The sequence below is a fragment of the Morone saxatilis genome, unplaced genomic scaffold (assembly GCF_004916995.1).
Source record: "Morone saxatilis isolate NCDOM2014 unplaced genomic scaffold, NCSU_SB_2.0 Contig24, whole genome shotgun sequence".
NCBI classification, from domain to species: Eukaryota; Metazoa; Chordata; class Actinopteri; family Moronidae; genus Morone; species Morone saxatilis.
This window is the reverse complement of record NW_023339807.1, coordinates 4,169,324-4,195,761: the sequence shown is the minus strand read 5'-3', so window position 1 is coordinate 4,195,761 and position 26,438 is coordinate 4,169,324. Positions and strand designations below refer to the sequence as shown.

The window sequence follows — 26,438 nt, the reverse complement described above, 5'->3', positions numbered from 1 at the left end:
GCTACTTCTAGTCTGCCACAATCTGTGTTGATTCTACCACTGAAGAGGTCTGAGAAGTCACCAAGGGCAGAAATGTTCAAATCCTACACATGAGGGCTTTAATGAATCAACTAACAGCTGTATGAAGCCCATTTTGTTTCTGATCCTTTGTTTGTGTGCTCAGGGTATGTTTCTGTCCAAAATGCCCTATTGGATACTCTTAGAACCATTTAGTGTTGGGACTTACTGAACGTTGAGGAAACCATGGAGCACATACAAAAAACAAATAGCTGCCAAAAATTTCAGTTAATGAGTTATGGTGAGTTTAAAAAAAGTTGTTTTGTGTCTATTTTTGTAGGTTAACCAAACCTCTTAACCTCTTGTTGTGGTTCAACAATGCAGTTTAACTTTAGTATTTTGTTCATGATTAAAGACAGGCTGACAAAAGCTTGTTAAAAGCTTCATGCCACATCAGATCCACACTCCTCTTTACTCATTATGTAAGTATTACTATTATAACACATATATTAGATAATACACTACAAGAAAATACAAATTTTTTTGCTATAAGCATATAATTCTATTTGTCAAAGATATTCTAATTGCTTTAATTTTGATGTATGTCCACTCTAGGCCAAGTGTGCACAGTGCAGCTGTATTATGTAAGAAATAAAATCTAATAATATTATAACAAAAAGATTGTTTTGGACTTGCTTTTGGGAAAACAAATCAATATTAGAGGATTAAAAAACAGGTGATTCGGACATTCATGTTCTAGCTTCCATCCTTTTTTGAGCCCCATGAATGCTTTCCTAAATTGGAAGTTAGTTGCACTTGTTGCAACAATGCTTATATCTCAGAAAGCAGCGATGGACACAAGACAGATGTGTGTGTGTGTGTTAGGAAGACCAATGACCAATCTTACGTCTTTGTCAGCATCTACATCGAGAAACCTCTGTGCTGCGTCTGCTCCCCTCCCCTTAAAAACAACCAAAACAAAACACGGGCCGACACTAAAAAGCAGCCACCAGCAATTATCCAGTCATTTGGCCCTAAGCTCTCACATACTGAATGCATTTATCCTCCCTGTTCTCCCTGTGGTGGAAAATAGTGATGTTAATTCATATACCATGGGATTGGTAGCCACACAAAGACCAAAGACCAAGTGCTTCCACCTTGGGCGATTCTGTGAGTGATTATGTTTACTGCTGCTTGTGGGGGACCAGCGGCCACCGTTTGTGAGAACCGCATTTCTCTGTTCGAGGGGATTCCTACTTTGGTCCTATTCACACTGTTGAAAATGTGTTTTGTTTTATATCAGTTCAAAGAGATTTAATAGTGGCGAGGCTTGCTTTGAGTCTAGTGCTACCTGTGAGATGGGTGGATCAAAGTTACACGTAAGATTTATATTTTCAAAGCCACAAAAATGTTACGTATAAGAGCAGTAGGACATTAAGTATGAAGTGTCTTTGCAGTATGACAGTTTGTTTAGGTAAAGGAAGCTCGTACATAGCTGTGATTGGAGACACACCCCATCTGTTAGAAGATCATTTTTAAATTTCTTGCCAAATTCTGCTTGTCACATGTAAATAGCTTATTTTGTACTTTTGATTGAAGCATTAATGGACACTGCATCTGCAAGCATCATATTAATTTGTATAAGTTACACTGACTTGTGTATAGTCATCTACTAATGTTTATGCTGTATATCAACCTTTTACTCCTAATGGAAAAGGTTGATATACAGCAAAAACATTGGTAGAGCATTTGGTGGGCTGAACTGATATATTAGGCTGGATCACATAGTATGGGGACCAAATTCCATTCCTAACCATTCTTATTGTGTTGGATGATTTGATCTCTTAAAATAACAAGCACTTTGTTATTTCCTACCCTGCTGCAAAAGCACAGAATGACTGGATGAATGACTAGAGCTGCAACGTTTAGTTGATTAATTGATTAATTGTTAACTGTTAAATGAATCTGCAACTATTTTGATTATGGATTAATTGTTTTGAGTCTTTTTTGGTCCAAATTTATGTTGCCTTGGGTTTTGGGAAACCATGATTAACATTTTTCACCATTTTCTGACATCTTGTCGACCAAACAACTAATTGATTACTTGAGGAAATAACAGATTTATCCATAATGAGAATGATTGTTAGTTGCAGCTCTAATTATGACCTGGGCAAAGTTCACTGTGCATGTGGGTTTGTTCATCCCTACTTTTGCTGTGCAGTGTTTCTGTTCTTACATATATGTCTGTATGTACTAATAAGTGAGTTCATACACCTACATTTATGTGTCAGATATGAGGTTTTCCAAGAATTGTGCATCCATGCATGGTTGAGTAGGTATACGTGTGATTGGTGGAGATTGAGATTTGCATGGCCTGAAATGCAACACACTCCTGAGATAAATCGGTGTCCCAGTGCTACTGCTGTCCTGGTACTGGGGCCTTTGTTTAGAAAATAAATACAGCAGCTGTTCTGGTATTACTGGAAAATGCTACTTATGGATAGAGAATATCCCATACTGGCAAAGCCTGGAGCTTTCTCCAGCTGGAGCTTTCCTATGTCCTGGAGACCTGCTGTACCATGCATGGTTGGGTTGTGTGAATCTACAGTTGTACTATAAGAGGCCCTAGAGCTAATAGAATGGCTAATATAATTAAGTGGCTTGTTTGTTAGTGATAGTAACGTTGTAATAATATAGACTTTCAGTGTTTCTGCAGTAATGGCATGGTGGAAGTGAGGTCATTGTACCACTGTTTACATTCCTGGTATTTTATATTTTACAGATAAAAGATACAAATTAAATGGGAATTTTATAGAAGTTTGTGAATTATGCTCCACAATTTAAAGGTGGTAGCACACACAGTAGCTACTGTGTGTATTCTCTTAGCTACATTGCTAACTGTACTAATTACATTTCAGAATAACACAGCAGGACTAACTTACAGGACATTTATTGTCTGATGGACTTGTCAATCTTTCTCCATGGCTAATAACTGGCAAGCCTGATAGCTGCTAATACTTTCCATATACAGGAAAAATGGTGAGCATGGACAGTATAGTGTTTCTTTCCTGTATTGCACAGAAGAGAGTTGGCCTGTTCTGAGATCACATAAAGGAGCTGGTTTTTCCAGTCATTTTATGGTTGAACAGTTTTAAGTGGGCTCCTTCCCTGTGGGCCGCAGCACAGGTGCTGGCTGTGTCAATTGTTTACAGAAGTTCAGAGCAGCGCGATGGCTCGCAGAGAGACGGATTGGGGCCCTAGACTTAGTGCAAGGCAAGAAGAGGTATAACAAGTGTAAGAGAGTGCAAGAGAGAAAGAGAGACACCCTGACACGGGTAAATTAGATCCAGAGAGGGAAATGGCAGGGGGTAAAGTGCTGGTTTTACTGCCCAGGCTGCAGGTGCGATAGCAGCTTTCTGACTGACCCCAGAACCACAGGCACACACACACACGCACACACAGCCACATTCATGCACGCAAGAGAGCAGCCAGGCACACAGTCAAACTCAAGACAAGCACATGCATGCATGCAAGGCCACGCACAAATGTCACGAACACACATTGCGTTTATGAGTTGAGTTTATATTATGTCATCCTCTCTTCCTGCCACTCTGTTTGGTCAGGCAGCAAACTCTTGAGATTTTGTCAATTGGATTATGCTAATGCGTAGTCAGACCTGTGTACAAGTGGCAGAACAGTTAACCAATTCATATAAATATTTTCATCAACAGCACCATTTAGTTCTGCCTAATTATCGGTTCTGTTATGCCCTGGGCCAGCCATGTAGATACAGGAAGACAAACATTTGGTTTGGAAAATAAGGGAAAAGCATTAAAGGTTTATATGTTTTAACTTGTAGTGACTGTGTTTAACAGTACATGGGAGGAATGAATAATGCCATTGGTCCTGTGGTTAGGAGGATTTATTGCTGTATATTTTCATATTTTATGGTCGAAACTCCCCTGTCTGTAATATTTTAAGTTCTTTCTTACTTCGTTGAGTAATGACCTTACCATGTATGTTTTTCCTGCGAAGCTTCTGTTTCTGGGCGTCACTATGGCCATTAGGAGGTACTGGTAACACTACAGGATGGCTCCCCCAGCTCTGCTGAAACACAATCTGTCGGACTGCTCTTTCTCTCCTGCTTGTTCTTGATTACTACATCCATCCACCTCTTCACCACAAAGCCGCCGACCCCCACCTTTCACCCTCACCATAAAATCTGTTTCTATATTCCTGTTTCTCTCCATTTGTACAACATTAATATTAATAGATCTTGCTAGCCATCAGCACAAAAATTCAGTTGCATTCAAATTTTAAGTGATGTCATAAACTTGTGCAGTTAAAATGAAGGTGTATTTACTATTTTCCCACAGTTTGCCAATTTTTGTTTTGTTTTTTTCTTCTCAACATTGGCAGAACTTGTTTGAATCCTAAGAACGTAGTTTGATTGCACTCTCAATAACTCCTGTATAAATATGTATAAAGTCCTGTATTTTGTATTCGTGAGTGCATGTGTGCACTCATGCTTGTGTATGTTTAAGTGAACACGCAGGCTCCTCAGTGGGTTTGGGAGGGATATGTGTGAAGCAGCATGTGCATAGTTTTGGGTTAAACAGGACTTTGCCTCTGAGAAGAGAGGAGAGCTCTTCAGAGATTCATAAATTCACCCAGGATTTGTAGCACTGCTCAGGCAGGGTGAGGAGCAGAAATGTTTTCTTACGGATATTTAGCTCCTCTCACTGTACATGTCCAATGGATAGACTGTGGCGAAAAATAACATGTCAGGACCTCCTCTTATTTATGAGCCTTTGAGGGTTTCAGGGGTCAGTGGCATTGAGCCAAGACTTTCAGGGAATGCGGCTCTAGATTTGACTTTTTTGGTGTCTCAACATTAAGTTAATGTGTTCTGTTAATATAGCTACTACGTATGTTCCCCTGTGTGCATGTGTCTCTTTGTGATGAGGTATGCTTTTCTAATCCTTTTATTTTTCATACATTTTAACGTGTTTTCCCATGTGTTTACAGGTTACGTACAGAGTCTGATCAGGCGTGTGGTGAACAACGTGAATATTGTTGTGAACAACCTGATCCTTAAGTACGTGGAAGATGACATCGTGCTTTCAGTCAACATTACCTCTGCAGAGTGCTACACTGTAGACGATATATGGGAGAGGGCCTTCATGGACATCACTGGTGAGCAATGACTGCTTACATTCCTTGGTAGTGGGATTAACTAGTAAATCCACAGAGTCGAGAACCTATAAATTACAGTAAGTGTTTAATTTTGTTAGTTCAAACTAAGGTCAAACAGACATATCAGACAAGTTTAAACCTAGCTGTTTTTGTAAATGCCAATGTCAGCTGCCACAGTAGTCTCATATTCAGACTTTTGATAAACTCCACAGTCCGATTGGAGCATGAGTAGGTCCAATGTAGCGTGTGCTTTGACACAGAAAAGAGCTCAAATTTAAAACCACAAATGATGGATGAAGTGGGGGATCTTAAACCTAAGCATGCCACTTGGAAATAGAACAGTAGGAAGTGCAACCCTCGTGGGCCCTAGCTTTTGATGTTTACATGGTTTGTGTGTATTTTTGGTTTCAATTTCTTAGAGACACTGATTTCTTATAGGAAAGAATGACAATGTTAAACCAAGCTGATCATTTGTGTTGGAACTCGTTGACCAGTCCTTTTTACCAATGGCGTTACCTATCCCTATTATGGATAGATAGATAGATGATGTTTCTCAGTATTGGACAGTGACTTGTGCACCTAGTCTATATCCATTCTCTCTTAAAAGTCTCCATGGTAGAGCAGTATCTGATGGATGGTTCGAATTAGAGCAGAACACACATAGCATGGACAATCTCAGACTACAAGGAACTCTTTCCTTTGAAAATGAACTTATTCTTTAATGGTGCACAGCTAACAGGGAGCTTTATGTCACACAAACCTGGCATATATATATATATACATTTCTTGTAGATGTTCCAGGGTGTCCGCTGGTCTTAAAAAGTCTAAAACCCAATAATCTGAATTTTAGGCCTTAAACAGTCTTAAATATGCTTTGTCTTAAAAAGTGATTGGATTAATTAAGTTAACATTATTTGTATAAAGTACATGTTTTTGGGAAAAATCTGTATTGATCATGCTGTAAAATGAAAACAAAAAGGCAACCAATACCATTTGCCTTTATATTATTTGTTTTTTGCTAGTATGCATTCATAATGGTCTTAAAAAGTCTTCAATTTAACCTGTTGAAACCGGCAGAAACCCTGTATATGATATAAATAATATATAATGTATGAACTTTTAAAATCCTCCTAGTCATTCACTGCAACAGTACTGTAAGCTTATGTCCATTTTTTGTAAAGGGTTTCTATCTGTTGACTTAGAAGGTCTTTTGCAGTACAAACTGCTGGGTTTCTCAGGTTACTGCCAGAAACGTTACAATTATTTTAAAATATTAAACTTCAAACTACAATCATAACCTTGAATAAAGAACTGGTTTATAGGGAGTCACAAAAGCCAATGTCAACAGAAGAATCATGTAGTGGTAATTTTCAGTCATTGTTATCACTGTGGAATTTCTTGTAAGGGGGCCCTATTTCAACATATGAAGCAAGTAGTTGTTCCAGCAATAGTTACTGGCTCTGTTTAGAGGATGAAACAGTTCTGGGAACGATGAGTCCTGTTATCAGTCTGTCAGGGGCAAGTGAGTCAGTGACAATTGAGAATCTGATGATGTCTGATCATCCAACACACACACACACACACACCACACACAGACAACACCAACCAAACCAACCACACACAACACACACACACACACACACACACACGCCACAGACCACACAACCCCCCACCCCCACACAAACACACAACCACACACACATACACACATACAAAAGAACACAAACCACTTGGTTGTACCTCTTGTAAATGTCACATTACACCACAGCTCTGTGATGTCTGCTGAGTGTCGTCTCCCCTGATTTCACAGATAATGAGGATTTACTGTCACAGCCTGCTCTCTGTTAGTGTGTGTATGATTGCATTTGTTTGTGTTTAATGACACCTCTCTGTAGGCGTACATTTTGCTGTGAGCATACATGTCTAACACATGTATGTTGACATGTTTGATTAGTGTCAACCTCTTTCATGTTCAATACAAAATTATCTACATTCATTTTGTTTACTTTTTTTCTCTGTGAAGCTCCAGAGCTGGTCCTAAGGAAAGTGATCAACTTTGCCGACTGTACTGTGTGCTTGGACAAGCGGAATGCTAGTGGCAAGATCGAGTTTTACCAGGACCCGCTGCTGTACAAATGCTCCTTCAGAACACGGCTCCATTTTACCTATGACAACATCAATTCCAAGATCCCATCTGTCATCAAAGTAAGCAGCTCCACATTTCAGCCATAACCCAATAACCGCCATTATCTTGCCAAAGCTAGAAAAAAACCCTTTGTACATGGGTATTCTGATATCATTTTGCCCTAGTCCAAACATGTCACACATGCTAGTGATGGTAAAAGTTCAAATATGTCATAGCCGCTTACAGTTAGAGGAACACGTAACTTACTTTTGTGAGGTTAGCTGTTCTCGAATCAATGGCAGGATAATGACTCATTTCAGTCCATTGTTCTACACCACTGAATCAGTCTAATTTTTCTACTCATCGTCACTGGAATGGAAGAAGGTGTTTGTTGAAAATCACACATTAGAATCTTGGCTGTGGTAGCAATTTGTTTATACAGATCAGATTTTTACCATCTGAAAGTTAAAATAAGGAGATTTTGTAAACTATTATAGATTCTATCCAGAAAATTGATTTTGGCTGTCTGTGGTTTATGTTTGTCTGTATGGTATTATCATCTTTCCACTATAAAGCTATATTATGGTACATTAAATTCTGTCCCATTTATCTCTTAAACTAAATGTATCAACATGCTGAATTAAAGTAGAACTGGCCATGTTTAGAGTAGTTACAGCATGTTAGGAGCAAGTTTACTTTTGAATGTATTCTGGTGCGTCTTCTTATATTTATAATTTTTCTTAACACTGTAATATACAAAATGTTTCATGCAAACCCCTCTTTCACAGTGAAAGGTAGCTGCTGTAGATAATTACAGTAAACACATTGGTGTATTGTGTGGGTACATTTGTTTCCATTTGGACCTGACTTCTTTCATCCCGACATTGCCTATATAATAAGGGATGTCTCAACGTGTTTCTTGTTACTCTGTACTGTACATCTACTTGCATGCAGGCCATAATTTGTGGTTTGTAGCTGTAGGTCATCATATAACTTTGTTTAACAGGAACAGAAATTGCCTCTTCCACATGCAACACTCAGCATCCACCAGTTAGCCAGAGGGGAATCCATACCAGTTCTTACAGGGCCTGGGGCTCTACCCTTTTTTTTTTTTTTTTATTAAACTTGAACTTAAAAAATGTATATTATGAGGGAGCCCACCAGAAGTGGTTGGGCCTGTAGCCCATTTTACATCCCAACATGTAATTTAACAAATCAAATTTCAAAATGTAAACCGTCTCTTACGCTTTTCTTCTCTGTTTCCTTAGATCCAGACCATGGTGGAGAGCCTGAAGTTGTCCATTACTGATCAGCAGCTACCCATGTTTATCCGCATTCTAGAGCTGATTATTGCCCTCTACTATGGGGAAATCGGAGGACACAAAGAGGGAGAGGGAGAAGAGGGCAGCGGTCATGTCAGGGAGGCTGGTGCAATTTTGCCTGGTGAGTTGGGACTCTTAGGGAGGGCAGTAACAATTTTCTGAACAAACCCAAAATCTACTTTTTTGTCTCTGTTTTGTTTTTGAATTTGTAATCTAAAAAAACTATGTCTGTGAATGTTTTCAAAAAATTTAAGCAGAGTTTTTTTTTTAAACTTCTGTCAGTAGAATTTGACATTTGATGACTAGTAAGGAATTTTAGGCTGTAATTGTTTCTCTTTATTCATTTGTTTATTTACACAATAAGTATAAGAATGAGGCAGTCATCTTTTTATGGCTGAAGACCCTCCTTATTGCTGAAACCGTTGTGCTGCAGCTGCACATTTATGTAACAAACAAGGGCCATGGACAGCAAGACAAAAGTAAAAAAAAGTCACATTCTTCAACAGCTATTATTCTTTTTTATTTTATTTGCTTATTAATTTGGAAATGATATATTGAGGACTCACTAGGATGCAGCATTTGTGTGTCAGTATGCTTCCTTTAGCAGTCATATTCCTCAGACAAAATGTGGTCCAAGGCTCTGAAGTGGTTAATGAGCCATCAGACCATGCACAAAGCTTTGACTTTTTCCTTACACAGCGTTTTCATCTCATGACGCTCTGCATGTTGCCTTGTTCTGTTCAGGGGCTATGTCTGTCCATATGCTGCTGTTGTTCCTAAACGGGACATTTAACATCACTTTGACCATGGTGTGCGCTCCTCCTGCTTTTTCCACAAACAAAAGCCGGAGCGTGTAACTCAACACAGACTGTTGTCGTCAGGCCTGATCCCCTCCATGTGGGTAGAAGCAGGAGAGAGGAGGATGAAGGGAAGAAACATGGGTGAATCAAACACAGGCCCATCTCTTTCTTTGTGATCGGAGCACAATCCCCACATCCAGGAGCTGAGCAAAGCATACACAAGGAGTCGGCTTTTCTCACAGGCACACACGCACACGCACACGCACACACCTACACACACACACACACCTACGCACACACACACACCTACGCACACACACACACACATTGGACTTTAATAGCCTGCAGGGCCACCTCCTTAAAACCCCAGCCTCATTCCCCAAAGGCCCCATCTCATCTCTTCCCCAACTAGCTCCATCCTTCATCCTCCAGCCAAATAGAGCAAGATCAAATCCCAGGTCCCGCTGGGCTAAATCAGCCTCTGTAGCACCAGGAAGCCAAATTACGGTGGCAGGGGAAGTGGTGGGCAGAGGGAAGCAGGCAGCCCCAACCACAATACAGCCCATTCGCTCACTCCCTCCAACGTTACCCCTCTAACTTTTCTCACTGCCGGCCTGCGAACTTTTTACTGCAAGTTGCGCGCAGGCTTCCAGTTCGGGCTCAAATGCCAGATGTAAGAGTCGGTGTCCATGCTACTGCTATGCGGAAGTCCCCTGAGAAATGAATTAGTATCCCATCACCCAAAAGTATACAAGAGCGGGACCAGCTCTTGGAAACCTGAGCGCCCCCAGATCGTTGTTATGCTGGAAGTAATCGGACAGAGGTTTGAAGAAACTGTAACGGCGGGGGGTTGGGCTGCGGGTGGCGCGGGGCGGGGGGCCCTGGGGCGGCGGTGCGGGGGCAGCTTGTGCGCGTGTATGTACTGTAGTACTGTAGGTGGGTGTGTGTGTTTGTTGGGAGGGTTTTGGGCCTGTTCATGAACATATGGTTTTCAGTGTATTCATTTCAGATTTAAGGAGTAAAACTGAATTCTTTTGATAATAGTAGCAGAATTACTGCTCAAATGATTTATTATTTATAATAGGAAAATATAATGTGTTTTTCTTAACCACTATAGGCAGCCTTTACCATTGATAGTTCCTGAGTACTGCTACATTCATGTATGTTGACGCTTATAGTGACTGACTTGGCTTACATGCATATTTATTTTTAGTGGGTTGTAGTTTGTAGGAAACAATCATTGTCACATGATTGCTGGAACATGATCCCAGTATCGTACATAGTACTTCATCACATTCATTTGATTTCCCATAGGCTGCTTGTGGTAAATCTCTGCTGTATATTCTGGCTCAAATGCCCTCTGTGTGTGTGTGTGTGCGCGTGCGTTTGTGTGTGTGCATGTGTGTTTCTTTTCTTTTTTTTACACTTACTCTTGAATATTAATTTTTCCCCCATGTGAAGGTGTTTTTCTTTTTTCCAATTAGTGGAAGTGGAAAAAGCCTTGTAATGTGTTTATGTGCCCATGATTCACTGTGGCTGCATGTTGTTTGTTTGAATCTTTCTCTTTTAGGTAAGAGCCAATGTCTCATTAATGAATAGCCCTAATAAGTGAACAGCGCGGGATACTTGTGTGTCACTAACCAAAACAACCTTTCAGTCAGGATTAGACGGCTGGTTTTCCTACTGTCTGAAATTCAATGAAGTCTGTGAAACACTGTAAAAATTTCAGCGGTTGGAAACATAGATGACTAACATGCTTGAGTGGACCAGCTGGTCACGGCACCGAAAGATGTACGGTTTCAACAAGTATGTGAAGAATTATGAACCGAGGACTGTGGCTGTTGAAGTGTGGCAGTGTGCATATGTGTGTGTGTGCGTGCCTCTCTGTATAGCATATAAGTAAGCATGTGTATGAGTGAGTTGCACTCTGCATATGTGTATAGGACTCAGTTTTCAGTGTTTGCTTTGTAGGAGAGCCTCAGCGTCCTCAGAGGCCTATTGAATGGAATGGACAATCACACACATATCAGCCAGAGGCCATAGGCTATCTCCTGCATATAAACCTCATGTGGCTCCCTTATGCTAGCCCAGTGACGTGACAGGGCCTCTTTTTAATCATCTTTTCACTTTTTAATATTGGTGTGAAGACGTGGAGGCCATTGAGTTTAGAAGTCTATGGATGTGGATGAAACAGCTCTTTGTCTCGCAGAGTGTTTTATGTTCTCCTGCCATGACTGCTAAAATGGATTTTAAAACATTTTGATGTTAATGTCACACTATAGTGTTAAAGTGAAACAATATGTGACACACATGTTGATATGTGTTCCATTCTTTTATATCAAAGTAGATAGGCCTGTGCACCGAATTGTTTCTGTGTATGTACTGTATCACCTGTCAGGAAGTGATGAGCAGACAGATCTAATAGATCAGATAATCTGTGACTAGGCAAATGAAAGGTGTGTGTGTGTGAGTCGATGCATGAGATGACGTGCTCAGTGGTCAGGTAAGCAGTCCACCTCTCCCTCTATAAACATGGAGGGACATCTACTGGTCTGTGAGGGCACTGCCTTCTCCCACTCCTCCCCTCTCACTGTCTCAATGTCACTCAGCTGTTCACTCACTTACACACCAACTCCCTCGCTAGGTTAGACATACACTGCTGCCTGAAGACCTTGGACTCATGGAAACCAACTGTGAGTGAGCTGTCCACAAAAAAAGATGATTGGTCTCACGGTGAGGCAGAGAACAGTGGTGGTTGTATTTCACACCTGTGTGGTCACAGTTCTCTACTCCACAGCAGCATGCATTTTGGCCAGGCCCACATCACACTCTGGGAATTTTTCACTCACATCTTTGGATTAATACTTCAAAGTCTCAGCCAGTCTGTTTTGATCACTTGATTGGTAATTGTGCTGTTATTTTGATTGCCTTGCAATTCAAATGTAGGCCTCATCAGGCTGTGACGTGAAGCGAAAGAGCTTAACTTGTTGAACTGACACCTCAAAGGCTTCCATGGAGTGAAAACAAAAAGGAAAAAAAGAGAAATGAGAGATAGAATCGGACAGAGAGTTGTGGGGGGATAAAAAGCCATAACATGGGATTTCCAACTGCCAATTCGCAAAGTGAAAGATTTAATTAAAATATGTCATAATTTTCACCGCCTTAGCCTCTGGGATTCCTAAGCTGTGACCTCACGGACAATATTGTTTTCTCACAGAGGACGTGAGGCCGCGAGGAATGGGATTACACATTCTTGTGTATTGACATCAGCTTCCTTTCTCCCAACGTGTGTAGAAACACACACGATGGGACGAGTTCAGAGGTCGGGATCAGGGACCGGGGAACCTGTGAACCCCCAAATAGTTTGCAGAGAATTAGGGGATAGTGAGATAATAGAAGATTATAGTGAACACCATTGTCTTTTGTAACACACAACATCATCATGCTAGTCGACTTAGATTCCCATTGGTTACTTCCCAATTTTTGCTAAAGTTTTCTGTTGCTGAAACAAGGACTAGCCTGTTTTCACTTTTCAGCTCCTATTTATTTGTAACCCAGTGCCCATTGGTATGTCCGGCTCATTGGTATGTCTGGGCAGTCTTACGTTCCCACACCACTTTCTAATTTGCCGTCTTCACCTGGTGTGAGGCCTGTGCCTTACAGTAGCCAGTGCTCCAGTCAACGCCTCATGCTTAGGCGCAGAGGGTGTGACAGGTCACTCCACCTCCTCCAGCTAATCTTGTACAGTCCTATAGTCGTCCTGTCTCATCTACACCTGCACCCATGATGGCTCATAGCTACCCAGCCTCCCTCATGGCCTCATTTCAGTCTGTTGGCTTCTAAACAACTATGAGACCCAACCCCATGCTGCATGCGTTTGTGGATGCGGCCTGTGCTGTTGGGTCCAGTTCAGACAGCCCTGACCACAGTGATCCACTTGGGCCCCGTCAAAGCACTTCTCTGTCAGGATGCTGGCTGACAGGCTGTGCCCTCTGGCCTCCGTTGGAATGGACTTCCCCTCTCCCTCTAGAGTTCATGCTGCAGACATATACTCACACACCTGCATGCTGGAGCATTGGCAGCAACTACTGTGAAACTGCCTTGGTCTGTGCTGTTTTTGTGTGTTCAGTTGACAGCTGAAACATCTTGCTTGTATCAAACTACCCTGGAGGCATGGACAAATTAATTAAGTGTGCTGCATAGTGCACAAATACTTCCACTATCAACAGTTTTCTCTCTGTTTTACCAGTTTGTTCTCAGATCCTGCCTTTTTAAATTGTTTGTTTATCTGTTGGAGTAAAAGCATACTAAGGGGGGATTCGAGTCATCTGAAACCTTTATTGAATGTATTATAAATTTGGCTGCACCATTGTGTACTTTTGAAGTTTGCATTGTAACTGCCAACTGCAGGTGCTAACCCACCCTGACCTTTTTTCCCATCACTATTGAAGCTACTGTGGAATCATATTATATTGGCATTATAATTAATTGAGACTTTTTTTTTACCCTTCAGGGATGGATGTGGATCTGGAAAGCCAGGGGACTAGCCAGTACTCCAGCCCAGATCTCTACATGCTGTCTGAAGAGACAGACCAGGGTTGGGTGTCCTGGGCTTGGTCATTCGTCCCTGCCATCGTAGGCACAGAGGATGAAAGTGAGGAAGGCCTCTACCAGCAACTAGAGACAGGAGGCATCCCTAGCAACCCCCAACAACACACACCCAAAGACCCCATTGTTTCCATAGGCTTCTACTGCACCAAAGCTTCTGTTACCTTCAAGGTAAATCGACTGTCATCATTCATATATGTCACGTTGGGGCTGGAATGTATGCCAGCATATACTGGGTGAACAACAGTTATATTTGTTGTTGTGTAAAATATCAACTAAATGTCAAAACGAAATGGCCAGATGGATGAAATACTTCTATTTTCAGCATGGCTTGAAAGTATTTCACATTATACTGACATTAAATAAATGTTGTATGAATGTGATTTAGGCTTAAGATGTGCTTTTGAAATAATTAAATGTATGTATGGGTAGATCCTAAAGATAAAAATGTGTATGTCTTTAATATGTGTATTACACAAGGGGTCGTTCCAGTTTGTTTTGGGGGTTGTCATGGTAAGTCAGGAAATTCTTGGGGAAATTCTGTAGATAATGGTATTTAATGTTAATATAGAATTTCCTGATTTAAGATATTGTTTTGTTAACAATTACAGTTTTTTTCCTTGCTATCCTTACTGTTTATTCGTTCCCACTGCCCACCCCACCCCTGCATCTTATATTTTGAGCCTTAAAGAACAGTTTGATTCTCAGGAAGTTACAATCCTCTTTGTCTCTGTGTGCGGTACAAGGGAGGGTAGTGTAACCGCTAACTGGCGTCTCGGGTCACGTTAATGTTTTAAACATTATACATGGTATGATGACTATTCAGAAATGGATCCCAAACTTTAATCCTGCCTGCTCACTCAGAATAGTTGGAATTCATCTGCGTTTCCCCTCAGGTTCAGGCACTTCAGATCACATTACTGCTTGTGTGTGTGTGTGTACTTCACAGTGTGTGTGATCAGTGAAGGGGAGGTATGTCTCAGGCCCAACAGACCATGGTGCTTTTCTAATAATGTTTAAATTGTTCCTGTATTGTTTGAGTTCTTTTAATCAATTAATTGCCTCTCGTCTGGAGTAATTGCACACAGCTGAAAGGATGGTTTTTTAAACGTTCTCGTCTCTTTCCTACAAGGAAGTATTTAGTTTGAGGGAATTTCATGTCTTTGAACAGCCACTGCCTGAACCTGAGTTTGACATGGACATGAAATCAGAGAGGTATTTTTAGATTGCTGACCCATTACTCCCCAGATCTGTTTGATCAAAGAAATTGGCAGTATGCTTTAATGACTTTTACACACATAATACATAGTTCAGCACTGACCATTTGTTCCCCTCTTTCACTTTTGCACACATGCCAAACTCTCATTGCATGCCAGACTTCACTTTTCATTTTAAGAAACATTGTTTCTCTATTTTTGCTATTTTCATTTATTTCAACAATAGCAAATTTAAAGTCTTTTTCAACTTTTCCATCAGATCCTTTCCACCGTGTTACATTTCTTAGAAATGGACATAAAGATAAAGTACCCCAATATTCACATCCAACGTTGTAACATTTCCAAAATGCCTCATAAAGAATCATTTGATTTGTGTTGGACTCCAAAAGCCTTTAAATGGGTTGGAATATAATAAAGGAGAAGTAGCAGGGAAGATGGTGGCAGCAGTAGCTCTGTGTATTACTTGCTGTATTATGCGTTTGTGTTGCTATGTGGCTTTTCTGTCCTCTTTCTGCTGTGTTGTTTCAGGCCTAGGTACAGTTAGAAATGTCCCACCAGTCTAGCTTGGGCAAAATTCTTATTGGATAAACATTCATCATGTTCGTGTCTGTCTTCTGTGTCAGTGCCATAATGCACTGATATTGTCAGGCAGAGCAGTTCTTTAGTCAGATTATTTAACATCATTGCTCACTGCTGGGGTGCCGTGGTCCCTGCATGTGATTAAACCATCGGAATCGAAATAGGGGAAGGGAGCGAGGGTGAGAGAGTCTGCTCCATCAGTAGGGATAATAAGGCACAGCTGCTTTTTGCTCTGCACCTGCTTCCTGTGTTAAAGTTGAATGGGTTAGGGCCTGCACAGTTCTGCTCTACACCCACAGTTTTTAGACTGGCCAGCCTCAAAAGCATCACAGCTCTGTGCCCCACTCACCTCAACCAACCAGATGCTCTCTCTCACTGCCTCCACACTGTCTCTACACACCATTAATGCTCTAATGAACAATCCCTCTTCTTTCATCAGTTTACCTGACTACTCAATGTACAATTGTACAATTATCCGTTTTGGCCCTTGGTATACTTGGTGCTTTAGTCATGTTCTGATTGTCATCCCCAATAAAGCCAGAGAGGCCCCCCCCTAGAACTGGAGAGGAGTGGCTGTCATGTGGTTTGATGAATGTCTTTGGCCCCAGTCCAAACTTTGAAAAGAAAACGACCAAAAAGTCCCAAGGCTGGCATCCAGTCTGTGATCTAAGAAAATGTCATCTGTCCTTGTTTGGATGTTATTCTTTCTGGTTTTAAGCATTATTTTCCGGGGCCTCATTGCCCTTCACATCCAAGACTTGCACAGCTTTTGTTTATTTTTCAAATCATGCATCTGTTTCAGCAGTGAATTGCGGGTACACACGCACACACACACACACAATGGATTCCAAGTTTTTACTGCTGCATTTTTATGACATCCCTATTATTGCTGTAACCTTATTCTGTCAAACAAAACTTAATTTTCCCTTACCGTCTCACAACATTTTAAGGTGGCAAAAATCTCCACAAAATCTCCACTACTGCAATTTTAAAGGGACAGAGACCCCAAAATCAAAAAAAGTGTGAGTTGCTGAGTATTGAAGATATGGGCCGTAAAGATGTCTGCCTTCTCTTGAATATAATGGAACCAGATGGCACTCAGCTTGTGGTGTTCCCAGCGCCAAAAAAGTACATTGGAAAAACTCAACAGCAATGTCTCTTTCCAGAAATCATGACCCGGTTACTCAAGGTATTCCTCAGACCTTGTTGTGAGCAGTTTCATAGAGGAACTCATTTTCTCTACTGAACTGCACCCACAAATTGAAGCTGAATGTTGACTATCTCAGTGGAGCTAGGTGAGCTAGCTAACGTAACAGCTCAGCCGGGGAGGACGCCATTAATGTTTACATCCTGCGCTGTCACAAGCATGAACCTCTTGTCCATGAGTAGATCCACTCTTCCTTCTGCGCGGTGGTATGTAGACAGAAAATAGTTCCTACATGAAACTGCTCACAACAAGGTCTGTGGATTATCATGAGTAACCGGGTCATGATTTCTGGAAAGAGACATTGTTGTTTTTCAAAGGTGTGCTTTTGGGTGCTTTGCACCACAAGTGGAGTGCCATCTGGTTCCATTATATTCGAGAGAAGGCAGACACCTCTATGGCCGATATCTCTAGATGGATAAATAGCACTACAGGTAAGAGGAAAAATCTGTATTTTTGATTTTGGGGTGAGCTGTCCCTTTTAAGACTTGTTGTTTGGTTTTGATCTGGATTTACCTTTTGGATCCAAAACTGTCACAAAGCCTTAATGATTTTACTAAATGAAACTTTGTAAAGGCTTAAGTTTTCACAGTCTGTTCCTTTGATGTGTTTTTTTGTGACACCTGTAGAAGCGTTTCAATTTATTTTCATAAATTAAATAAACGTATATCTTTGTTTTTTATTGGAGTGAATTTTTGACCGTTCTGAAGAATATTAAATGGATTCTGTCTCTCTGTGTTTTGTCTCAGCTGACAGAGACCCAATCAGAGAGCAGCTACTACAGTCCTCAGAAGGTCAAGTCCAGAGAGGTCCTGTGCATGGAGCACGAGGGAATCACTATTGAGGTGAGAAACAAGTCGCCTAAAAAATATGTCCATTGTAAAAGAACTATGCACAGTTTATGGAATTATAGCCTTTTACTGATTTATTTATGCTGCTGTTTTTAATCAGTAAATGTCTACATTCTATGTAATAAACAGGGATTTGCTACACTAACCAATTACAGCTTTTTCGAGTTTAACCAAACAACCAAACAGCCCGAAGTCCAGTCCAGATGATTCATAACTGGTCTTATCATATTAGAAATGAGCAAGAGAAATGGAATGTGTTATTGTTACATTTATTGTTATTGAGACAAATGTGAAAACGTATCCTGATACAGATTTTAGATCATATGGTCTATCTCTGCATTGTAACCAATATAGTCTGACTATTATTATTGTCAAATCAATATCATGATACATCATATCATGACAAAACCATGAATTTTTAACTACAGCGACTGATTTTTCTAGAGATATCTGCCCTCCACCAGTTGTACCCATCTGGAAAGCAACCCGTTACCCATCATGGCCAGAACAAACCAATAAAGATGTCCTCCCTTTTGATCCTTCATGGTTATTATTATTGTCTCCTTATTCACTGTTGGACAGAGGTTCCTCTTAATTCCCTCCTTAAGTACATTTATAAAGCCTCTCCAGGTCACTAATCCGTGGCCTGTTGTGAACACAGTGGAATCTGTGTCTGAGTCGAGCCCAAGTCTGATCATTTCCGCATTTCCCCCTCGGCGTAGAAAATATTTTTAAACCTTTTTCTCTGATTACCTGGTTGGAGAAGGAAAGGAGTTTTCTGCTCCTAAGCTTTCTACCAGATGTGAGAATTCTGAGAGATTTCCAATTCCAATTTCTGTAATTTATGCTTTTGCTGGAAGAGAGAGAGAGAGCAGTCTGAACTGGGACCAAAAGTGAGAGCGTTGAAAGGCAAAGGGATGGCTAGTAAAACAGGGAAAACTAGGCCTTGTAATTATTGTGTGGTAAAACGTAAAGTTTTATTGGATTGCTCTCTGTTTAGTTGTCTGCTGGGTGAAGCAAAGCCACGGTGAGTGAGGGAGAACCACACCTTGCTGGTTATAGGGGCTGCTGGACTGCTACCACACCTACACACCTACACACACACACGCACGCATGCACACACCACTCTCTAGGGGAAATGGAAGCTGTCTGACCCCTGCTCTTTTTATCACAATGAAATGAGCCCACAACCTCAACAGCACCACAAACCAACGTAGCCTCAAACTGGTCATGGTGGAGAAGCTTGTGTCCACAATAAATTTGGTCTTGAACTGTCATTAATTTCACATTTAATTTTTTATTGCGACGTAAAAAGGTAATTCAATCAAATTAATTTCTGTGAATTATTGCACTGTTATGGTTTTACTGGGCTTCTGTTGACTGATTTACATCCTGGGTGTTCTCTTTGGAGAGGAAAGCATTCTGAAGCTGGCATTTTCCCCATTCTGTTTAGTTTTAACTTATCTCACACTCTCACACCTTCGAGTCTAGCCAATTATATGAAAATACATTTTAATTAACTAAAAGGTTGCCTTTATTTCTAACTGTACAGGCCTTTGTATTTGTTATACATTCACTGGTAGAAAAAGGTTTATTCAGAGTGTATCCAGTATCCACATTGTTCTTAATGTAGTAGTGAATAAAATCTGGAGTATAAAAACTGGTTAAAGTCTTTTCCTCTGCTTTTTATTCCAGGTGCTGATGATGGGGGAGCCCTTCTTCGATTGTCAGATTGGCTTTGTGGGCTGCCGGGCACTCTGCCTGAAAGGCATCATGGGAGTACGGGATTTTGAAGAAAACATGAACCGACGTGAAGAGGTAAAGACAGCCTGAAAACCTCAAGGAAAATAGAAAAAAAGAGGAAAAAAACCTGAGTGAGAAAGATTAAAAGAGAATTTAAAAGCCTAGAAAAGAGATCATTTTCACCTAAACCATGTCTCCTGCAGCCTCTATTGCTCCCAAGAGTTTTCAGAAGGAGGTAGAGATGTGGTCTGGTTTGTTTATGGAAGAGTGTGATCCAGCTGCCTTTTGTAATTCACCATAATGTTCTGTGTTTGCCACATACATCACTGTGTCAACAGCAGTCTCTCCATCCCTCATGTACATTAATGCTTTTGGGCTAAATTGAAATCATTGTATTTCATTAACTATGTGTCAACTGCGTATTTTTAATGGTTATTTTTCTACGGTTATTTTTAAATTGTGTGTTAACCTATGATGTGTTACATTTAATTGAGATAGTAAATTATTAATATTGAAGAGTTTGAAATACATCTGGATTTGTGTAGTATGAGCTTGATTTTGCGGCAATTTAAATATTTTTCAATATTTCTGACATTCTCTGTGCATCCTCTCGTTCATACTTCTCCTTTTCCTTCTCTCTTTTGTGTGTCTGTGTGTCTGCAGGATGCAGTGTTCTTCAGCTGTGGGGACAGCCTAAACAGTAAAGGAATGACCTACCTTACCAACTCTCTCTTTGACTACCGCAGTCCAGAGAACAACGGAGTCAGGGCTGAGTTCATCCTGGATGCTGCTAATCACAAGGTTGCTATAAACTGAGATAGTTTATGTCTCCAGCCCCAATTCTACTGTACCAAATAATACTGTTCCCAAACTTATTTATTTTGGAAATTTTATTTGGGGGAAAAATATGTTTTCGTGGCTTATAAAAGGCTTGGATGGAAGGCCAAAATACAGTAGCATGCAGACCATGTATTTCAGATTGAGATCCTCTGAGATGATCTACCTCAGAGCAGCCATGCAGCTACATCAGTAAAACAGATGCCTGTAGTGAATCCAACCACGTTTGTGACCTGTACAGTACATTCACAATCAAGAGTTTTGCTTTTTGTTTTTTTCAGAAGACTAACCACTGAGAATTCAAAGGACACCCACAGAACTGATAGCAGAGACTAAACCATATGGCAAAAATTAGCAGTCCGTTCCAAGCCAGGCCAACAACCAACTCAACACGCACCTCACAGCTGGGCCGACTGGTCTACACAGCAACAGACTTATTCAACTAACAGCAGTGCTCTGAAAAATGCATTAAACATAATGAACTCACTAATGCTGTTTACTTGAACAGCACCTGCCATTGACACAGTCCTCACTAAACGAAACATCTGTAGAGCTGTGCTTGTCAAGCTGTTGAGAGAACAAATATTCACACGACTGATGTAAAGACATTTTATTAAGACATAACTTTCTTTATTTTCAGAAAGGATTCACTGCCAAGCCAGATAACAAAAAAATGTTCCTCAGTGTTAGTGTGGGTATAGCTAAAGTGACTTGCCAAAGTGAGCACACTTTGCTAATACAGTAGTTTATCTGGGTCAATAAACAATAATCTGATATAATTACATCCTGTCTTTCTTTAGGTTTCATCTGGAAAAGCTGTAATGACAGCTGTTACCTTATTTAGTGGTCCTAACTTACTACAATATTTTGTCCTTTTAAACTCTCAGTAACTTATCTTCTAAATAAGTCCTTTTAACTTAAATCGCTGCCACTTAAATTATTTCTGTCAGTCACCCAGCTGCTGGCTGCAGTAGAGGAATGTTCCCGCTATCTAAGTAGTAGTGTTAAAGCCATTATTCCTGATAAGTCTCAGCTCCCCTCATCAGCCATCACAGCTTGAGTGTTGACTCTGCTCAGAAATGTTCATGACCCTCAATGAAGCAATTGTTTGGACATCCATCCATCTATCCATACTTGAAAGTCTTAAGAGTCAAAGGTTTTAGTGTTAATTCATTAGCGGTTTTGAAACCAGCCAATGGCTTTGATCCAAAAGCATGCCAGAGCCATTAGAGGTCCCCTAATAAATATTACTCATTAACCTGCCTCTCTGATAAGGCTCTATTGAAATCTCTGTTAAGAGAACTAGTGGGTAAGTCTGGGGAGGGGATGTTAAATGTGTGTGTGAGAGGGGCCTCTCTCATTCTCTCTGTGTTTCTTGCTTGCTCACTCATTCTCTCTGTTTACCAGTGGTTTGATATGCAGTAGAAGTATAACTTTGAAATATTGTGTAGGACAGGGTCAATAGCTCTTGACCCACAGACTAATAGATTATGACACTAACAAAACACTGACACACAGGTAGATCAGAAATAAGATAAAGATCCACAGTTCTTTGACCTATATGTAGGTTGTATTTGTTAATAATGACATTAAACAAACAGGGGTGACACAGGTCTTTAGTGCTTAGTCACCTGGGCCTGCCAGCTGGGGTTTTTCTTAGAGGAGTTTTTATGTTGTTCCTGTGTCGGTTCCACTTTCCTGTGGGTGCTCTGGTGTTCTCCCATAGTCCAAAGACATGCAGGTTTAGGCCAAATGGAAACTATAAATTGCCCATAGGTCTAAATGTGTGTGTGTCTATATATGTTAGCACTGTAATAAACTAGTGACCTGTCCAGGGTGTACCCTGCCTGTTCCCTTATGTGTGCTTGGATGAGCTGCAGCGCCCCTTCAACCCTGAAGACGAAACCTACTGTTTCCATCTGGCTACTTTCTAACACTGTTTTCAGTGTTAGGTAACTGACAGCTGTAAAGTACACGCATTGCTTACAGGTACATTCTACATTACACTCATGCTTTTAAAAGCTGCACCTTGCTATCTTGATAAATATTTCCCAATAAAATTTCACAATTTTATATTGAAAGTATCAACCATAATCCCTGTCAGACAAGTTTGATTTGTTGTGAAAAAGTCCAATCTTTTAGTAGATAAGATACGTATTTTACAGTGGCATATGTCCAAGCACCAGTTGAATGAGGAAACTTTCACTTCCTTTTATCAATAGCTTATTACTCAATAAAGAACAGACTTGATATCTAATAAATTACTTCCCTGTGCACTGTTGTAATTTGACCCCAGATTAGAGACATTGCTGTGATCAAGTATCTCCTTTCATTTCATGTTGTTCCAAATATTATAATTAATTATATAATTCCAAACATTAGTGATATTGTTTGCCAGTAAAAAACAAAAAGAAATCCTACTAAGCAGATCAACCCGTCAATAACTCTTTTTTTTTAATCTCTGATTTGACCCCCTTATCCACCGTCGTATCCACCATGACCCCAGTCACTGCCACTCTTAAATGCTATCAGCTTGTTTGCTCCCTTACTGCCATGTTTACCTAAATCTACTTTTGTTTGACAGGAGACCTACACGGAGATAGCAGGCATGCAGCGCTTTGGTGCTTTCTACATGGATTATCTCTACACAATGGAGAACAGCAGCAGCAAAGGTATTGTCTAATTCATTCCTCCTTACAGAGCTTGTTTGCTCACCTCGCCACCTCTTCTCTCTTTCTCTTTATATCTTACATGTTCTCCTTTTCTTTGCCTTGTTCCCTCTTTCTTCCTATCTATCTTAAACTCTCTTGTGTCTTTCCATCGCTTTCTCTCTCTCCTCTTCTCTCTCCTCTGTCAAACAAGCCTCCTGGAGACTTGAAAGAAAGAGTTTGTCTTGTTTGAGTCACAGCCACCTGGTCCTTGACCCTTCCTGTCCTCGCTCTCACCCCAAACTTACCTGGAGGGCAACTGTCAGAAGTGTTTAGTCTGCGCAGACACGTATTTGAGTTTCTTTCTCCCCGCTGCTTGTTGAAACATTGTTTCCCTCTGTCTCTTTACCTGTAAGCTGTTGAGAAAGTGAATAGGCTTCTCTTGCCTAATTAGGTGTCACTCTTCCTGGCAGAAGCCTTAAGACGGGCAGGATTTTTCATTCCTCAGCTGCAACACTGAAGAATGTTTATTCAAGTCTGAAAGATCTGAAGTTCCCATTAAGAGATAAAACACCCTCCCTTCAATTTGAAATGTTGTATTTGGCCCACAAATGTCTCTGTGCTTTATTGTGTGATTGTTGAGCATTTTATTTCAATGCTGCTGGAAAGCTGCTTTCTGTGTAGTTATGACAGTGACACCTGACTGACATTCACAGGTTTTAAGTAAAAAAAAAAATACTCTTACATGCTCAGCACAGAAATTGGATTGAATCTACATAAAGTGCAACCCCTTCCTATGTGTGATGGCATACGTGTAATAGGATAGCTTCGTAGCCTATGTGTCACTGAATGTTAGAAGAATGTAGAAATGGTGTGTTGGTGCTTCGTGGAGTCACAGGAGTTTTTACTGAAAATCTGTTTGAATGGCTTGAACAGATTGATTAATTAGGAGTCTAAAGCCACCTATGTTGTTCCACTTGCCTCCCTCTTTCTGTTTTTCACTTTGCTTCTCTCTTCCTCTACCTCTTTCTGACTAGGCTATTGTTTCCTCCTGCTGTCAGCTACAGATAAAAATCTAAATTAAAAAAAAACATTGATACTGTCATCCTGAGCTGTCAAAGTCATTTCTGACAGCAGGATGAGTGTCATTCTCTTTTCCTGCGGGTCGGCTGTGGTTACCCCTGCCAATTGGAATGCTTCTCTTCTGTCAGTGTTTCTCTTCTTCTCGGACGCGGACCAGATCCAGTGTCAACCAAACAAATTAGCTTCCATTGCCATGGGACTGACATAAACTCTGAGTCAACCGAAATACTAACCAACCCGGGTCACACTCACTATTGACTTCACATTAGAGTAATGCTGCAGATTAAAAACTTTTTTTTAATGTTGGGAAATGGAGACACTTTTAAATCGTCTAAATCCCGGCTAATTTCAGCCTCCTCATCATTCCACTGACCGTTCTAACTGCAGCCATATGGTTGATATTAGGCCTAATCCATTGCAGCCAAATGTCACTTAGGAAGGGAAGGGGAAGTGGCATTGCCCATTGCAGAATTCAGTGGGAGGTTCACCCCCGTCCCCCAGCCTTTTCAGCTTAAAAAAAGTTAAATTCATACATAGTGTGGTCTCTCTGAGCTATAAGAAATGTTCAGTGCAGTGGTGGAATGTAATGGGAATAAAGAAAGTTGTGAACTTTGTCCTCTTCCTCCCTCACTGCCATTCATCCACCCCCTTCTTTTATTTTTAATTTCTCCCTTTTTATTGCCGGGGAGCTGAGTCTTTTAAGTGGACCTCTGGAACAGGGGCCTGCGATGAATGAAGGGACAGCTGTGTGAGAGAAGTGGACATTTGGAATATTCATCATTCCAGTGGTTCACAGCTATGTGAGCTGCTCCCTGCTGCTGCATTACACCACTGCCATCTCTGTTGTGTTTTCACCCAACAAATGAGGAGATTATAAACTTGATTAAGAAGAGGCATATGGAGAAAAAATGTTGCTGCCCTAAATGTCAATGTAAAAACTCTGTACATTAAATAGCTTATATAATAACATAATATATATTTTAAGCGTGTAATGCATGTGTCTTTCTGTTCGTAGGTTCTCAGGACTTCTCGGTAGTGAGTATAGAGGAGGTAGTGCCTGCTGTTCAAGAGACATCCATCAAGAGGCTGGTGGTGGGACCCCTGGATGTCAGACTGCACAGCAGCGCTGTGCACCGCATCCTAAAGATGGTCACTTGTGCCATGGACCACGAGTACGAACCCTACTGCAAACCACAGCAAGGTTAGGCATGCTCTTTTTTATCTGACTTTCTTCTATTCTGCCAATGATCAGAAAAGCAACAGTCTGCACTTTACAGTATCCTCATCACATTGTTATTTCCTTGCACAACCACTCTTTCAACACACAGCTGTACATGAAAGTAGTGACCTTTTGGACCACATGAGGGAGGATAAGCCAAACACCTTTGTTAGTGATCGTCCCTGCACAGCTATTGATGAGCTCATCTCTGGGATGTTGTGAAAGAACATGGAATGTGTGTCTGTGTGTAATATCTGTAGCAATAACTCTCATATTTGCAAAATGATAACATCCGTAGGTTTCGGTTGTTTCAGCATCTGCGATAGATAATAGATGATGGGGTAATTACTATAGAGCTTTTGACTAAAGCTGGGTAGGTCAGTGTGTTCCTTCCTGTTTCTATATGTGTCTGTGCTCTCTGGCGTTTTCTGGAGAAGGGTCAGTATAGTTAGGCCCCCGGGGGGGATTGAGAAATTGAGAGGAGATAAAAGAGGAAACATTTTTCACCAAGGTAGCTATGACAGATGGAGTGATAAAATAACACATGCCTTTCCTAAATCAAATTCTCCTTTCCTTTCTCTCTCCTCTCCCCTTTCCTCTACTCAATTCAATTCAGTTCAATTCAATATGCTTTCTTGGCATGAATGTCAGGAACAATTTTGCCATGGCGTTAATAAGGTCAAAAAAAGAAAAATACAATTTATTTAAAAAATCTCTCTCCTCTCCTCCACTCTCCTGTAGTCTCTTCTCTTTATTGGCATGAAAGTTTAAAGAACAATTTTGCCAAAGTACAGTATCAAAGTACAAATTTACCAAGTATTTGGACAATACTTATCTTAATACACAAACACAGTGATATTAGCTATAACACAACATTATACAAAAACAGTATATCAACATTAAAATTGTCCAATGGTATGTGTGACTGTAACTTTGTGTGTGTGTAATGTTTAGGGGAGGATAAAGGATTACATTTCAAATAACATATCAATAGTGTGTGTGTGTGTGT

General features: G+C 40.6%; 1 protein-coding gene across 4 annotated transcripts in view; it reads left to right on the top strand.

The window, feature by feature from the left end:
• LOC118336017 (vacuolar protein sorting-associated protein 13B-like) overlaps nt 1–26,438 on the top strand; it is a 313,914-nt gene that overhangs the window by 22,500 nt on the left and 264,976 nt on the right. For all 4 annotated transcript variants that reach the window (XR_004797093.1, XM_035672549.1, XM_035672551.1 and 1 more), the window contains 9 exons: nt 5,026–5,193; nt 7,217–7,398; nt 8,587–8,761; nt 13,954–14,219; nt 17,798–17,893; nt 19,595–19,717; nt 20,306–20,443; nt 23,064–23,151; nt 25,226–25,411. Coding sequence is in view for 3 of the 4 variants with exons in the window: in XM_035672549.1 (XP_035528442.1) it covers nt 5,026–5,193; nt 7,217–7,398; nt 8,587–8,761; nt 13,954–14,219; nt 17,798–17,893; nt 19,595–19,717; nt 20,306–20,443; nt 23,064–23,151; nt 25,226–25,411 (1,422 nt within the window). In the remaining variant the exon portion in view is untranslated. The remainder of the gene's footprint in view (nt 1–5,025; nt 5,194–7,216; nt 7,399–8,586; nt 8,762–13,953; nt 14,220–17,797; nt 17,894–19,594; nt 19,718–20,305; nt 20,444–23,063; nt 23,152–25,225; nt 25,412–26,438) is intronic.